Source organism: Hyla sarda, unplaced genomic scaffold (genome assembly GCF_029499605.1).
Source record: "Hyla sarda isolate aHylSar1 unplaced genomic scaffold, aHylSar1.hap1 scaffold_146, whole genome shotgun sequence".
NCBI lineage: Eukaryota > Metazoa > Chordata > Amphibia > Anura > Hylidae > Hyla > Hyla sarda.
The window spans coordinates 121957-139107 of NW_026608090.1; the positions used below are offsets into that span (position 1 = coordinate 121957).

Below are 17151 nucleotides of genomic sequence, written 5' to 3' on the forward strand. Positions count from 1 at the left end.
CTGTAATGTTATATTATACTATATACTATACTGTTATATTCTACTATATACTGTACTGTTATATTATACTATATACTATACTGTTATATTCTACTATATACTGTACTGTTATATTATACTATATACTATACTGTTATATTATACTATATACTGTACTGTTATATTACACTATATACTGTACTGTTATATTACACTATATACTGTACTGTTATATTATACTATATACTGTACTGTTATATTACACTATATACTGTTATATTATACTATATACTATACTGTTATATTCTACTATATACTGTACTGTTATATTATACTATATACTGTACTGTTATATTATACATATACTGTACTGTTATATTACACTATATACTGTACTGTTATATTATACTATATACTGTACTGTTATATTATACTATATACTGTACTGTTATATTACACTATATACTGTTATATTACACTATATACTGTACTGTTATATTACACTATATACTGTTATATTACACTATATACTGTTATATTATACTATATACTGTACTGTTATATTACACTATATACTGTACTGTTATATTATACTATATACTGTACTGTTATATTATACTATATACTGTACTGTTATATTATACTATATACTGTACTGTTATATTACACTATATACTGCACTGTTATATTACACTATATACTGTTATATTACACTATATACTATACTGTTATATTATACTATATACTATGACTATTATATTATACTATATACTGTACTGTTATATTACACTATATACTGTACTGTTATATTATACTATATACTGTACTGTTATATTACACTATATACTGTTCTGTTATATTATACTATATACTGTACTGTTATATTACACTATATACTGTTATATTATACTATATACTGTTCTGTTATATTATACTATATACTGTACTGTTATATTATACTATATACTGTACTGTTATATTACACTATATACTGTACTGTTATATTATACTATATACTGTTATATTATACTATATACTATACTGTTATATTACACTATATACTGTACTGTTATATTATACTATATACTGTACTGTTATATTACACTATATACTGTACTGTTATATTACACTATATACTGTACTGTTATATTATACTATATACTGTACTGTTATATTATACTATATACTGTACTGTTATATTATACTATATACTGTTATATTATACTATATACTGTACTGTTATATTATACTATATACTGTTATATTATACTATATACTGTACTGTTATATTATACTATATACTATACTGTTATATTACACTATATACTATACTGTTATATTATACTATATACTGTACTGTTATATTATACTATATACTGTACTGTTATATTATACTATATACTGTACTGTTATATTACACTATATACTGTACTGTTATATTATACTATATACTGTACTGTTATATTATACTATATACTATACTGTTATATTACACTATATACTATACTGTTATATTATACTATATACTGTACTGTTATATTACACTATATACTATACTGTTATATTATACTATATACTGTACTGTTATATTATACTATATACTGTACTGTTATATTACACTATATACTATACTGTTATATTATACTATATACTGTTATATTATACTATATACTGTACTGTTATATTATACTATATACTGTACTGTTATATTATACTATATACTGTTATATTATACTATATACTGTACTGTTATATTACACTATATACTATACTGTTATATTATACTATATACTGTACTGTTATATTATACTATATACTGTACTGTTATATTATACTATATACTGTACTGTTATATTACACTATATACTGTTATATTACACTATATACTGTACTGTTATATTATACTATATACTGTACTGTTATATTACACTATATACTGTACTGTTATATTATACTATATACTGTACTGTTATATTACACTATATACTGTTATATTATACTATATACTGTACTGTTATATTATACTATATACTATACTGTTATATTATACTATATACTGTACTGTTATATGATACTATATACTATACTGTTATATTATACTATATACTATACTGTTATATTATACTATATACTGTACTGTTATATTATACTATATACTGTACTGTTATATTATATTATATACTGTACTGTTATATTATACTATATACTGTACTGTTATATTACACTATATACTGTTATATTATACTATATACTATACTGTTATATTATACTATATACTGTACTGTTATATTATACTATATACTGTACTGTTATATTATATTATATACTGTACTGTTATATTATACTATATACTGTACTGTTATATTACACTATATACTGTTATATTATACTATATACTATACTGTTATATTATACTATATACTGTACTGTTATATTATACTATATACTGTACTGTTATATTATACTATATACTATACTGTTATATTATACTATATACTGTACTGTTATATGATACTATATACTATACTGTTATATTATACTATATACTATACTGTTATATTATACTATATACTGTACTGTTATATTATACTATATACTGTTATATTATACTATATACTGTACTGTTATATTATACTATATACTGTTATATTATACTATATACTGTAATGTTATATTATACTATATACTGTACTGTTATATTATACTATATACTGTACTGTTATATTATACTATATACTGTACTGTTATATTATACTATATACTGTTCTGTTATATTATACTATATACAATACTGTTATATTATACTATATACTGTACTGTTATATTATACTATATACTGTACTGTTATATTATACTATATACTGTACTGTTATATTATACTATATACTGTACTGTTATATTATACTATATACTGTACTGTTATATTATACTATATACTGTACTGTTATATTATACTATATACTGTACTGTTATATTATACTATATACTGTACTGTTATATTATACTATATACTGTACTGTTATATTATACTATATACTGTTATATTATACTATATACTGTTATATTATACTATATACTATACTGTTATATTATACTATATACTGTACTGTTATATTATACTGTATACTGTACTGTTATATTATACTATATACTGTACTGTTATATTATACTATATACTATACTGTTATATTACACTATATACTGTACTGTTATATTATACTATATACTGTACCGTTATATTATACTATATACTATACTGTTATATTATACTATATACTGTACTGTTATATTATACTATATACTGTAATGTTATATTATACTATATACTGTACTGTTATATTATACTATATACTGTACTGTTATATTATACTATATACTGTTATATTATACTATATACTATACTGTTATATTATACTATATACTGTACTGTTATATTACACTATATACTGTTATATTATACTATATACTGTTATATTATACTATATACTGCACTGTTATATTATACTATATACTATACTGTTATATTATACTATATACTGTACTGTTATATTATACTATATACTATACTGTTATATTATACTATATACTATACTGTTATATTATACTATATACTGTACTGTTATATTATACTATATACTGTTATATTATACTATATACTGTACTGTTATATTATACTATATACTGTTATATTATACTATATACTATACTGTTATATTACACTATATACTGTACTGTTATATTACACTATATACTGTTATATTATACTATATACTGTTATATTATACTATATACTATACTGTTATATTATACTATATACTATACTGTTATATTATACTATATACTGTACTGTTATATTATACTATATACTGTACTGTTATATTATACTATATACTGTACTGTTATATTATACTATATACTATACTGTTATATTATATTATATACTGTACTGTTATATTATACTATATACTGTACTGTTATATTATACTATATACTATACTGTTATATTATATTATATACTGTACTGTTATATTATACTATATACTGTACTGTTATATTATACTATATACTGTACTGTTATATTATATTATATACTGTACTGTTATATTATACTATATACTGTACTGTTATATTATACTATATACTATACTGTTATATTATATTATATACTGTACTGTTATATTATACTATATACTGTACTGTTATATTATACTATATACTGCACTGTTATATTATACTATATACTGTACTGTTATATTATACTATATACTGTACTGTTATATTATACTATATACTGTACTGTTATATTACACTATATACTGCACTGTTATATTATACTATATACTGTACTGTTATATTACACTATACTGTTATATTATACTATATAATCTCCCCTCCGCCCATCATGTGATCTCCTTACAGATGGATACCGTCATTTCTCAGCCGGGGGTCATCACCACGCAGACCGTCACTGTATCGCAGAGTTATCGCTGGGGCAGCGGGCTGTGTGATTGCTGTGATGACTGTGGAATATGTGAGTATAACCCCTTACCTCTGACCTATGACCTTACCAACTAAAAGGGATTGTCCATCTAACACATACAGGACGGGTCTTCTGCTGACCAGAGGGCACATACAGGGCGGGTTTTCTGCCGACCAGAGGGCACATACAGGACGGGTCTTCTGCTGACCAGGGGGCACATACAGGACGGGTCTTCTGCTGACCAGGGGGCACATACAGGACGGGTCTTCTGCTGACCAGGGGGCACATACAGGACAGGTCTTCTGCTGACCAGGGGGCACATACAGGGCGGGTTTTCTGCCGACCAGGGGGCACATACAGGACGGGTCTTCTGCTGACCAGGGGGCACATACAGGACTGGTCTTCTGCTGACCAGAGGGGCACATACAGGATGGGTCTTCTCCTTACCAGGGGGCACATACAGGACGGGTCTTCTGCTGACCAGGAAGCACATACAGGACGGGTCTTCTCCTGACCAGGGGGCACATACAGGACGGGTCTTCTGCCGACCAGAGGGCACATACAGGACAGGTTTTCTGCTGACCAGAGGGCACATACAGGGCGGGTCTTCTGCTGACCAGGGGGCACATACAGGACAGGTCTTCTGCTGACCAGAGGGCACATACAGGACGGGTCTTCTGCTGACCAGAGGGCACATACAGGACGGGTCTTCTGCTGACCAGAGGGCACATACAGGACGGGTCTTCTGCTGACCAGAGGGCACATACAGGACGGGTCTTCTGCTGACCAGAGGGCACATACAGGACGGGTCTTCTGCTGACCAGAGGGCACATACAGGGCGGGTCTTCTGCTGACCAGGGGGCACATACAGGGCGGGTCTTCTGCTGACCAGAGGGCACATACAGGGCGGGTCTTCTGCTGACCAGGGGGCACATACAGGGCGGGTCTTCTGCTGACCAGAGGGCACATACAGGGCGGGTTTTCTGCCGACCAGAGGGCACATACAGGACGGGTCTTCTGCTGACCAGGGGGCACATACAGGGCGGGTTTTCTGCCGACCAGGGGGCACATACAGGACGGGTCTTCTGCTGACCAGGGGGCACATACAGGACGGGTCTTCTGCTGACCAGAGGGGCACATACAGGATGGGTCTTCTCCTTACCAGGGGGCACATACAGGACGGGTCTTCTGCTGACCAGGAAGCACATACAGGACGGGTCTTCTCCTGACCAGGGGGCACATACAGGACGGGTCTTCTGCCGACCAGAGGGCACATACAGGACAGGTTTTCTGCTGACCAGAGGGCACATACAGGACAGGTCTTCTGCTGACCAGAGGGCACATACAGGGCGGGTCTTCTGCTGACCAGGGGGCACATACAGGACAGGTCTTCTGCTGACCAGAGGGCACATACAGGACGGGTCTTCTGCTGACCAGAGGGCACATACAGGACGGGTCTTCTGCTGACCAGAGGGCACATACAGGACGGGTCTTCTGCTGACCAGGGGGCACATACAGGGCGGGTCTTCTGCTGACCAGAGGGCACATACAGGACGGGTCTTCTGCTGACCAGGGGGCACATACAGGGCAGGTCTTCTGCTGACCAGAGGGCACATACAGGACGGGTCTTCTGCTGACCAGAGGGCACATACAGGACGGGTCTTCTGCCGACCAGGGGGCACATACAGGACGGGTCTTCTGCTGACCAGAGGGCACATACAGGACGGGTCTTCTGCTGACCAGGGGGCACATACAGGGCGGGTCTTCTGCTGACCAGGGGGCACATACAGGACGGGTCTTCTGCTGACCAGAGGGGCACATACAGGACGGGTCTTCTGCTGACCAGGGGGCACATACAGGGCGGGTCTTCTGCCGACCAGAGGGCACATACAGGACAGGTCTTCTGCCGACCAGGGGGCACATACAGGACGGGTCTTCTGCTGACCAGAGGGCACATACAGGACGGGTCTTCTGCTGACCAGAGGGCACATACAGGGCGGGTCTTCTGCTGACCAGGGGGCACATACAGGACGGGTCTTCTCCTGACCAGGGGGCACATACAGGACGGGTCTTCTGCTGACCAGAGGGCACATACAGGGCGGGTCTTCTGCTGACCATAGGGCACATACAGGACGGGTCTTCACTGACCAGAGGGCACATACAGGACGGGTCTTCTGCTGACCAGAGGGCACATACAGGACGGGTCTTCTGCTGACCAGAGGGCACATACAGGGCGGGTCTTCTGCTGACCAAGGGCACATACAGGACGGGTCTTCTGCTGACCAGAGGGCACATACAGGACGGGTCTTCTGCTGACCAGAGGGCACATACAGGACGGGTCTTCTGCTGACCAGAGGGCACATACAGGACAGGTCTTCTGCTGACCAGAGGGCACATACAGGACGGGTCTTCTGCTGACCAGAGGGGCACATACAGGACGGGTCTTCTGCTGACCAGGGGGCACATACAGGACGGGTCTTCTGCTGACCAGGGGGCACATACAGGACGGGTCTTCTGCTGACCAGGGGGCACATACAGGACGGGTCTTCTGCTGACCAGAGGGCACATACAGGACGGGTCTTCTGCTGACCAGAGGGGCACATACAGGACGGGTCTTCTGCTGACCAGAGGGCACATACAGGACAGGTCTTCTGCTGACCAGAGGGCACATACAGGACGGGTCTTCTGCCGACCAGAGGGCACATACAGGACGGGTCTTCTGCCGACCAGGGGGCACATAAAGGACGGGTCTTCTGCTGACCAGGGGGCACATACAGGACAGGTCTTCTGCTGACCAGGGGGCACATACAGGATGAGTCTTCTCCTGACCAGGGGGCACATACAGGACGGGTCTTCTGCTGACCAGAGGGCACATACAGGACGGGTCTTCTGCTGACCAGGGGGCACTTACAGGACGGGTCTTCTCCTGACCAGGGGGCACATACAGGGCGGGTCTTCTGCTGACCAGGGGGCACATACAGGGCGGGTCTTCTGCTGACCAGAGGGCACATACAGGACGGGTCTTCTGCTGACCAGAGGGGCACATACAGGACGGGTCTTCTGCTGACCAGAGGGCACATACAGGACGGGTCTTCTGCTGACCAGGGGGCACATACAGGACGGGTCTTCTACTGACCAGAGGGCACATACAGGACGGGTCTTCTGCTGACCAGGGGGCACATACAGGACGGGTCTTCTGCTGACCAGGGGGCACATACAGGACGGGTCTTCTGCTGACCAGAGGGCACATACAGGACGGGTTTTCTGCTGACCAGAGGGCACATACAGGACAGGTCTTCTGCTGACCAGAGGGCACATACAGGACGGGTCTTCTGCTGACCAGAGGGCACATACAGGACAGGTCTTCTGCTGACCAGGGGGCACATACAGGACGGGTCTTCTGCTGACCAGGGGGCACATACAGGACGGGTCTTCTGCTGACCAGAGGGCACATACAGGACGGGTCTTCTGCTGACCAGGGGGCACATACAGGACAGGTTTTCTGCTGACCAGAGGGCACATACAGGACGGGTCTTCTGCTGACCAGGGGGCACATACAGGACGGTTCTTCTGCTGACCAGAGGGCACATACAGGACAGGTCTTCTCCTGACCAGGGGGCACATACAGGACAGGTCTTCTCCTGACCAGAGGGCACATACAGGACGGGTCTTCTGCTGACCAGAGGGCACATACAGGGCGGGTCTTCTGCTGACCAGAGGGCACATACAGGGCGGGTTTTCTGCTGACCAGAGGGCACATACAGGACGGGTCTTCTGCTGACCAGGGGGCACATACAGGACGGGTCTTCTCCTGACCAGGGGGCACATACAGGGCGGGTCTTCTGCTGACCAGGGGGCACATATAGGGCGGGTCTTCTGCTGACTAAGGGCACATACAGGACAGGTTTTCTGCTGACCAGGGGGCACATACAAGACGGGTCTTCTGCTGACCAGGGGGCACATACAGGACGGGTCTTCTGCTGACCAGGGGGCACATACAGGACGGGTCTTCTGCTGACCAGAGGGCACATACAGGACGGGTCTTCTGCTGACCAGGGGGCACATACAGGACGGGTCTTCTGCTGACCAGAGGGCACATACAGGACAGGTTTTCTGCTGATCAGGGGGCACATACAGGACGGGTCTTCTGCTGACCAAGGGCACATACAGGACGGGTCTTCTGCTGACCATAGGGCACATACAGGACGGGTCTTCTGCTGATCAAGGGCACATAGAGGACGGGTTTTCTGCTGAACAGAGGGGCACATACAGGACGGGTCTTCTGCTGACCAGAGGGCACATACAGGGCGGGTCTTCTGCTGACCAGAGGGCACATACAGGACAGGTCTTCTGCTGACCAGGGGGCACATACAGGACGGGTCTTCTGCTGACCAGGGGGCACATACAGGACGGGTCTTCTGCTGACCAGAGGGCACATACAGGACAGGTCTTCTGCTGACCAGAAGGCACATACAGGACGGGTCTTCTGCTGACCAGAGGGCACATACAGGACGGGTCTTCTACTGACCAGAGGGCACATACAGGACGGGTCTTCTGTTGACCAGAGGGCACATACAGAACGGGTCTTCTGCTGACCAGAGGGCACATACAGGGCGGGTCTTCTGCTGACCAGAGGGCACATACAGGACGGGTCTTCTGCTGACCAGGGGGCACATACAGGGCGGGTCTTCTGCTGACCAGAGGGCACATACAGGACGGGTCTTCTGCTGACCAGGGGGCACATACAGGACAGGTCTTCTGCCGACCAGAGGGCACATACAGGACAGGTCTTCTGCTGACCAGGGGGCACATACAGGACGGGTCTTCTGCTGACCAGGGGGCACATACAGGACAGGTTTTCTGCTGACCAAGGGCACATACAGGACGGGTCTTCTGCTGACCAGAGGGCACATACAGGACGGGTCTTCTGCTGACCAGAGGGCACATACAGGACAGGTCTTCTGCTGACCAGGGGGCACATACAGGGCGGGTCTTCTGCTGACCAGAGGGCACATACAGGACGGGTCTTCTGCTGACCAGGGGGCACATACAGGACAGGTCTTCTGCCGACCAGAGGGCACATACAGGACAGGTCTTCTGCCGACCAGGGGGCACATACAGGACGGGTCTTCTGCTGACCAGAGGGCACATACAGGACGGGTCTTCTGCTGACCAGAGGGGCACATACAGGACGGGTCTTCTGCTGACCAGAGGGCACATACAGGACGGGTCTTCTGCTGACCAGGGGGCACATACAGGACGGGTCTTCTACTGACCAGAGGGCACATACAGGGCGGGTCTTCTGCTGACCAGGGGGCACATACAGGACAGGTCTTCTGCCGACCAGAGGGCACATACAGGACAGGTCTTCTGCTGACCAGGGGGCACATACAGGACGGGTCTTCTGCTGACCAGGGGGCACATACAGGACGGGTCTTCTGCTGACCAGAGGGCACATACAGGACGGGTCTTCTGCTGACCAGAGGGCACATACAGGACAGGTCTTCTGCTGACCAGGGGGCACATACAGGGCGGGTCTTCTGCTGACCAGAGGGCACATACAGGACGGGTCTTCTGCTGACCAGGGGGCACATACAGGACAGGTCTTCTGCCGACCAGAGGGCACATACAGGACAGGTCTTCTGCCGACCAGGGGGCACATACAGGACGGGTCTTCTGCTGACCAGAGGGCACATACAGGACGGGTCTTCTGCTGACCAGAGGGGCACATACAGGACGGGTCTTCTGCTGACCAGAGGGCACATACAGGACGGGTCTTCTGCTGACCAGGGGGCACATACAGGACGGGTCTTCTACTGACCAGAGGGCACATACAGGACGGGTCTTCTGCTGACCAGGGGGCACATACAGGACGGGTCTTCTGCTGACCAGGGGGCACATACAGGACGGGTCTTCTGCTGACCAGAGGGCACATACAGGACGGGTCTTCTGCTGACCAGAGGGCACATACAGGACGGGTCTTCTGCTGACCAGAGGGGCACATACAGGGCGGGTCTTCTGCTGACCAGAGGGCACATACAGGGCGGGTCTTCTGCTGACCAGAGGGCACATACAGGACGGGTCTTCTGCTGACCAGAGGGCACATACAGGGCGGGTCTTCTGCTGACCAGAGGGCACATACAGGGCGGGTCTTCTGCTGACCAGAGGGCACATACAGGGCGGGTCTTCTGCTGACCAGAGGGCACATACAGGGCGGGTCTTCTGCTGACCAGAGGGCACATACAGGGCGGGTCTTCTGCTGACCAGAGGGCACATACAGGACGGGTCTTCTGCTGACCAGAGGGGCACATACAGGATGGGTCTTCTGCTGACCAGGGGGCACATACAGGGCGGGTCTTCTGCTGACCAGAGGGCACATACAGGATGGGTCTTCTGCTGACCAGGGGGCACATACAGGGCGGGTCTTCTGCTGACCAGAGGGCACATACAGGATGGGTCTTCTGCTGACCAGAGGGCACATACAGGGTGGGTCTTCTTTAAAGATGAGTGAATTGAATCTGCCGAATCCGAATTCGTTACGAATTTCATGAAAAATTAGATTTGTAACGAATGCGAATATTGCCGCGATTCGATCACGCTTATCTTTTCATTAAGCTCCATTTAGTGCCTTTCAGGCTCCAGGGCATCTAAAATCGCAGATCCACATGTGAGGACATGGGGCAAGGAATCCTGGGAAGGCGGGAACAATGGTAGGCGGGATGACCCTCAATTACATGCGAGATGTAGCCTATCAGCACCCAGTCACCCCTGTGATGTCACAGCCCTATATAAATCGGCAGCCATCTTGAGGCCAGTCACATCAGCGTTTTATTACAGAGAGAGAGGGACAGTGCTGAGTGTTGCACAAAAAAGCTTTTTTACAGCTGCGATTCCCCTCAAGCCCACACGCCGCTCCGTCCTTCATCCAGCCAAGGCTCCACCACCTCACCCGAAGGGAGCTGTGTGTCAAACCCTCCTTCTGTCACTCCTGCTTCTCCCGCTTTTAGTCAGTCATTCTGCCAACAATCTGTGGTGTCCCGGCACCAGATTGCATCCGTTGCCTTGTGGTGGGGGTCCCCAAAGTCAGAGTCCCTAGGTGTAGGTGGGGTCCTCATCCTTAGCTAGCCCCTTGTCACCCCTTTTGTAATTAAAATGATTCAAATTTAATGTGTATATATTTATATAGTAAGTGTACTTACCTAGTTAGCGTCGCAGGACCTGCGGGTCATGTGATGCGTTCCAAAGACTCTATGGTTTGTAGTTCAAGGACCTTTGGAGGAAGTCAGGTGTTTACCCATCAGGCTATGTAACGGTGAGTGACAGCTGACTTGGACCAATCCAAAACGGCCCTGCCCATATAAGGGAGCGGCGGCCATTACTCTTTCTTTTTCCTCGTGGGCTGTTGACAGGGAAGGATTTGCGCTGCTGTCATCAGTGACTTAGGCCCGAACCTTGCGGCGACGGCTGATCTTTACTAAACTGTAAGTGTATCAATCCCTAAGCACTCTGCAAGATCACCGGACCGTATATAACCCCTAAATCCGGACGGATCTTCACAAATTATCCTAAATTCGGAGACTTATATCAAAAGTCAAGGTCCGCAACAACTGTCAGTCACTGAAGTGTACGGAGACTGTATTCATGAGACTGTTACTGTTCATTGGATGTACCGCAAGTCTTTAAGTGAAGTTTATCCAAGTTCAAGTTCAACTACCTTGCGGACCTTCAGTCATTTTATGCATGCACCTATCGTTACTGGGAAGGGCGGCGATAGGCCGGAGAATTACCTCAGCATACTAGCCCTCAGCCTGGCGTCACAAACTGAATCAAAACCCTGACTATACTACCCCTACCCCTGAGGCTTACCACAAAGCCTTTTTGGCGTCACGAACAGGATTCGGGTGTGTGCCTACTACAGTCGCCACTAGTGAAAGTGTACTCCCCCCCAGAAAACAAACTTTATTCATGTGCTGTAAACTGTGTTGCTGTGTACGGGAGCGGTGTTTGTGGTGCACCATACAAGGGGGCCAAGAGAAAAGTAAGGGGGGAGGCGAAAATTCATCTACAACTAAGATGTGTAAACTGCACAATGAGTTCATGCTGCGATCCTCTGGTCCGGTCGGCACAGAGCCGAACTGCTGCCGGAAAAGCGCGCGAAGAAAGCCAGTGCTGCGCCCCGCCCCTGGGCGTGGCTACCAAGTTGCTGTGTCACAGCCAAAAGGGAATTTGCAGCTACAGGAGTCGTCTCTGAAGGGACCGGAAGTCGGGGCTGCACCGATAACGTCTTTCCTGCCAGCCGCCATTTTGGGGAAGCCTACTATAAAAGATGCCACCAACAGTGACCTCTTCAGTCTGCACAGAGAGCCGGAGAGTACAGACATGGCGGAGAGCAGCGTTCCACGTGGTGAAGTTGTCAAAATGGCGCCGGAAAAACGGAAAGTTGTGGCAGTTGCAGCCCGACTTTTCCAAGAACTTTGCTGACCGTCTGCAGCGGTTGTCATTAGATGAAGAGGGGGCCTACAATCTTCCCCCACTGCCTGATGATGACGACGATTGGCCAGAGACACCTCCAGCGGAGAGTGCTGGGACACCTGGAGGTGCATCGCCGGTGAGACTGTCCCCTCACCACAGAACTTGGGGCTCGTGGGCCGAGATCCCATCGGAGGAGTCCGTAGTGAGTACCCCGCCAGAGGCGGCCTATTCTTCCTCCGCCAGCCCTGAGGTCATACCTCGATCAAGCTTGCCAAGTGCACGACCGTGCTCACCAAAATTGCCACAATGGGTGTTCGGAGATGAGCCGGAGCTGATCGAGTACATGCACAGAGTACTTCAACCTTTGCCTGGGAAGAGAAAGTACGGTGGCAAGAAAACACCAAAGAAATGGAGGCATTGTACATTCGTAAATGGGATCACCCCTGAGAAGGGGAGGAGCCATTAGAAAGAAGAAGAGCAACTGTGGCCAAGTTCGACAAGGTCAGAGGTTATGGGACACTCCTTGACTGCCACACTGGGCAGACCATCCTTGTAAACCGGCGAGTAGTGCAAAGGCCATTTCTCCATAAGAAGTTCTACACCTTGGAGGTGGGTGAACCTGTGGAGTACACCCCCGTCCAGAGCCTTCGTGGAGAATGGGCTCCAGCGGTCACCAGACCAACAGCCCCAACACAACTTCCCTTCAAATATTTTCCGTCAACTGATTGGGAGTCCGATCCCTTCAACTTAAGGCCGAAAAGGTCTGCTCCTAAAGCCTCCACCAGCGTACCCAAGGAGGAGAAGCCTCAACAGCCAAGTTCATCATCTTTTATGTACAGCAAAGAGTCAAGTTCTTCATCTTCTACATACCGTCGAGAGTCAAGTTCTGCACAGGATGAAGAAAGTAGGCCAAAGTTGCGGCCACCAAAGTCAGTACCTAGGCCCTCTCGGAGCAATGAGAGTTTGCCTCCTGCACAGGTACCAACGTATGTACCAAGGCCCTCTTCTGACATGGAGAGTTTGCCTGTTTCTGAGGTACCAACGAAAGGGTTATGGGTCCATCCTAGTTTGGAGATGGTACTCAAGCCCTATTACCCCACTTTGATCCCGGCTAGAAAGCCTGTGTCCCCTTCTAATCCTACCATCAACCACTCCACCCTCACCAAGGTGGTGTGGCAGAGCTATGTTAATTCCAATCCTGCCCCTGATGTTGGCAGATACAGAGGAACCCAGAGAGGCACTAGAAGAGTGAAGAAGAACATCTTCTAAAGAGTCTCTAAAGTAATGTCAGATTGTTTCTTGTGTTAACCACTTTTATTTTGCAGCAACTAAGTTCAAGAATTGTGCCTAGCAGGACTGTGCTAAGATTGTTCCAGTTCAAAGTTCAGCAACATAACCACTAAGCATGTGCCTGACTATTAAGTCAAGAGACTCCTAGCCTGTAGGAGATTCATCAAGACTGTACCCAGCTGAGTTGTGGTTAAGGCCGTGTTTACCTTTCCCTTCCATGAACTCTTAGTGTAGATGGACTGCTGATCCTTACACGCCACTTTGTATATTTCTCTTTAATTGGACTCCTAGTGTAGGTGGACTGCTGATCCTTACACATCTGTTTTATGTATATACCAGCAGCTTCATAAGAACTCTTATGCTAAATGTTGCACTTATCGGGTGAATGTACCTGAACCATGTTGGAGTGTTGATAATTGTGTAAATTGTGTAGTAAATATGTATATGGTTCTTGTACACTGGAAGGTATCCTCATGTCTGTGTACATAAAATAAAATAGGTAAGGATTGTACATAGAAAAATAGTCTAATGTCTATGTACATAAAAAGTGAGTCAGCGCTGTACACGGAAAATGTCAGTGTGTTGCACGTGTACACTCAACACTAAAAAATTAAATTATTCTGGTACATAAAAATGTATAAAAAGTTCTAAAGGTGTTTAGTAGTTGCTAAATAGGTGACACCCCGGCTCCTCCGAGGGTAGTATTATTGCTGTCGCCAAACTCTAGCACATGTCTCCACAGAAGGAAAAAAAATATAGGGAAGATTGCCCTTAAAATAGTACTTGCACACATAGTACTCTAGATTACTGACCTAAATGTACTACTTCAAGTTTCTCTAGTACATACACCAAAGTAAATATCTCACTTAAGAAAACACTTTAGGGATTGTAGCCTATTGAAACTCAATTCCTGCCACTGTTAGGTACACTTCTTCTCCTTCTTTGCGTGTGTGAGACGCTCTACCTGGCCAGTAGGTGCTCTTGAGAGCTAACAAATGAAACACGTAATTCTTAAAGTAACATAGGTAGGTTATGTGAAGTGCTCTAGGGGTAAGTAGTGTGTAGCCGATAGACCCTAGCAGCCAATCTTACTGTGACCTAGCTTCCGGCTAGCCAGTATACCTTATGTGTACTAACAGGAAACTCATTGTTGGCGAATAAAATGTGTGAGATAATAAAATTGTTTAGTCAGCTTGAAACTAAAGGTATAAAGAGCTGTGCTAATGTTTAGTTAGCCTCATTAAGATGTGTAGAGAGCTAATAAAATGTCTCAGAAGCTAGAAATTAAATGTTGGATAGCTGCCTAATTGTCTAGTAAGCTTTAAAATGTATAGTAAGCTTAATAAAATGTCTTAGAAGCTAGAAACTAAAGGTCTAGATAGCTTCATAATTATTTAGATAGCTTCATAATTGCTTAGATAACTTCATAAATGTCTTAGAAGCCTTCTTAGATGTCTAGTAGGATTACTAGTCTACAAAATGTTTAAAATGCCTAGAAAATGTCTAGTAGGTTTAAAAGTACCTAATGTGTATAAAAGTTTGTCAGGATATAGATTCTGTCTAGTTAGAGATCCTGCTTAAGTCTGTCCTAGTCCCTCTGCCTTAGGTGACAGGCGTCAGGGGTCGACTTATTTTAAGTAAGGGGGTTTGTGGTGTCATGGGCACCAGATTGCATCCGTTGCCTTGTGGTGAGATCCCCAAAATCAGAGTCCCTAGGTGTAGGTGGGGTCCTCATCCTTAGCTAGCCCCTTGTTACCCCTTTTGTAATTAAAATTATTTAAATTTAATGTGTATATTTTTATATAGTAAGTGTACTTACCTAGTTAGCGTCGCAGGACCTGCGGGTCACGTGATGCGTTCCAAAGACTCTATGGTTTGTAGTTCAAGGACCTTTGGAGGAAGTCAGGTGTTTACCCATCAGGCTATGTAACGGTGAGTGACAGCTGACTTGGACCAATCCAAAACGGCCCTGCCCATATAAGGGAGCGGCGGCCATTACTCTTTCTTTTTCCTCGTGGGCTGTTGACAGGGAAGGATCTGCGCTTCTGTCATCAGTGACTTAGGCCCGAGCCTTGCGGCGACGGCTGATCTTTACTAAACTGTAAGTGTATCAATCCCTAAGCACTCTGCAAGATCACCGGACCATATCTAACCCCTAAATCCGGACGGATCTTCGCAAATTACTCTAAATTCTGAGACTTATATCAAAAGTCAAGGTCCGCAACAACTGTCAGTCACTGAAGTGTACGGAGACTGTATTCATGAGACTGTTACTGTTCATTGGATGTACCGCAAGTCTTTAAGTAAAGTTTATCCAAGTTCAAGTTCAACTACCTTGCGGACCTTCAGTCATTTTATGCACCTATCGTTACTGGGAAGGGCGGCGATAGGCCGGAGAATTACCTCAGCATACTAGCCCTCAGCCTGGCGTCACGTCATAGGGTTAACCTTAACCCCTGATATACTGAATTCAGGGAACCGCTTGACAACCAGATTCATCACGTGTGCCATGCAGGGCGCATGTTTCACACTTCCTTGTTGCAGCGCAGACATGATGTTCTTCCCGTTGTCGATCACCATGGTTCCCATTTCCAGATTTCGTGGAGTAAGCCATACTCGGATTTCTTTACAAATTACTTTTAGCAGTTCCTCCCCGTGTGACTCTTTTCGCCAAGGCAAACCATGTGAGGAACAGCTTGACACCGCCGTGCCCTACACACATGGTACGATGAAGGGCCACTGAGAATTGTCTGGTCAGTGGAGGCCGAGGACACGGTGGAGGATGAGGAGGCGGAGTCGCACACTGTCACAGGACCAACTGTCTGGGAGCGTGGAGGAGGAAGCGTTGTGACCTGTCCAAGTTGCTGTTGTGGCTGTGCAGGAACCACATTTACCCAGTGAGCCGTAAAGGACAAGTATTGTCCCTTCCC

The 17151-nt window shown here is 44.7% G+C and overlaps 1 protein-coding gene across 1 annotated transcript in view; it reads left to right on the forward strand.

The window, feature by feature from the left end:
- Positions 1 to 17151, forward strand: part of LOC130308084 (placenta-specific gene 8 protein-like) — a 44278-nt gene that overhangs the window by 14793 nt on the left and 12334 nt on the right. Inside the window, exon 2 of the mRNA XM_056552230.1 lies at positions 4399 to 4510. Within this exon, the coding sequence (XP_056408205.1) occupies positions 4399 to 4510 (112 nt within the window). The remainder of the gene's footprint in view (positions 1 to 4398; positions 4511 to 17151) is intronic.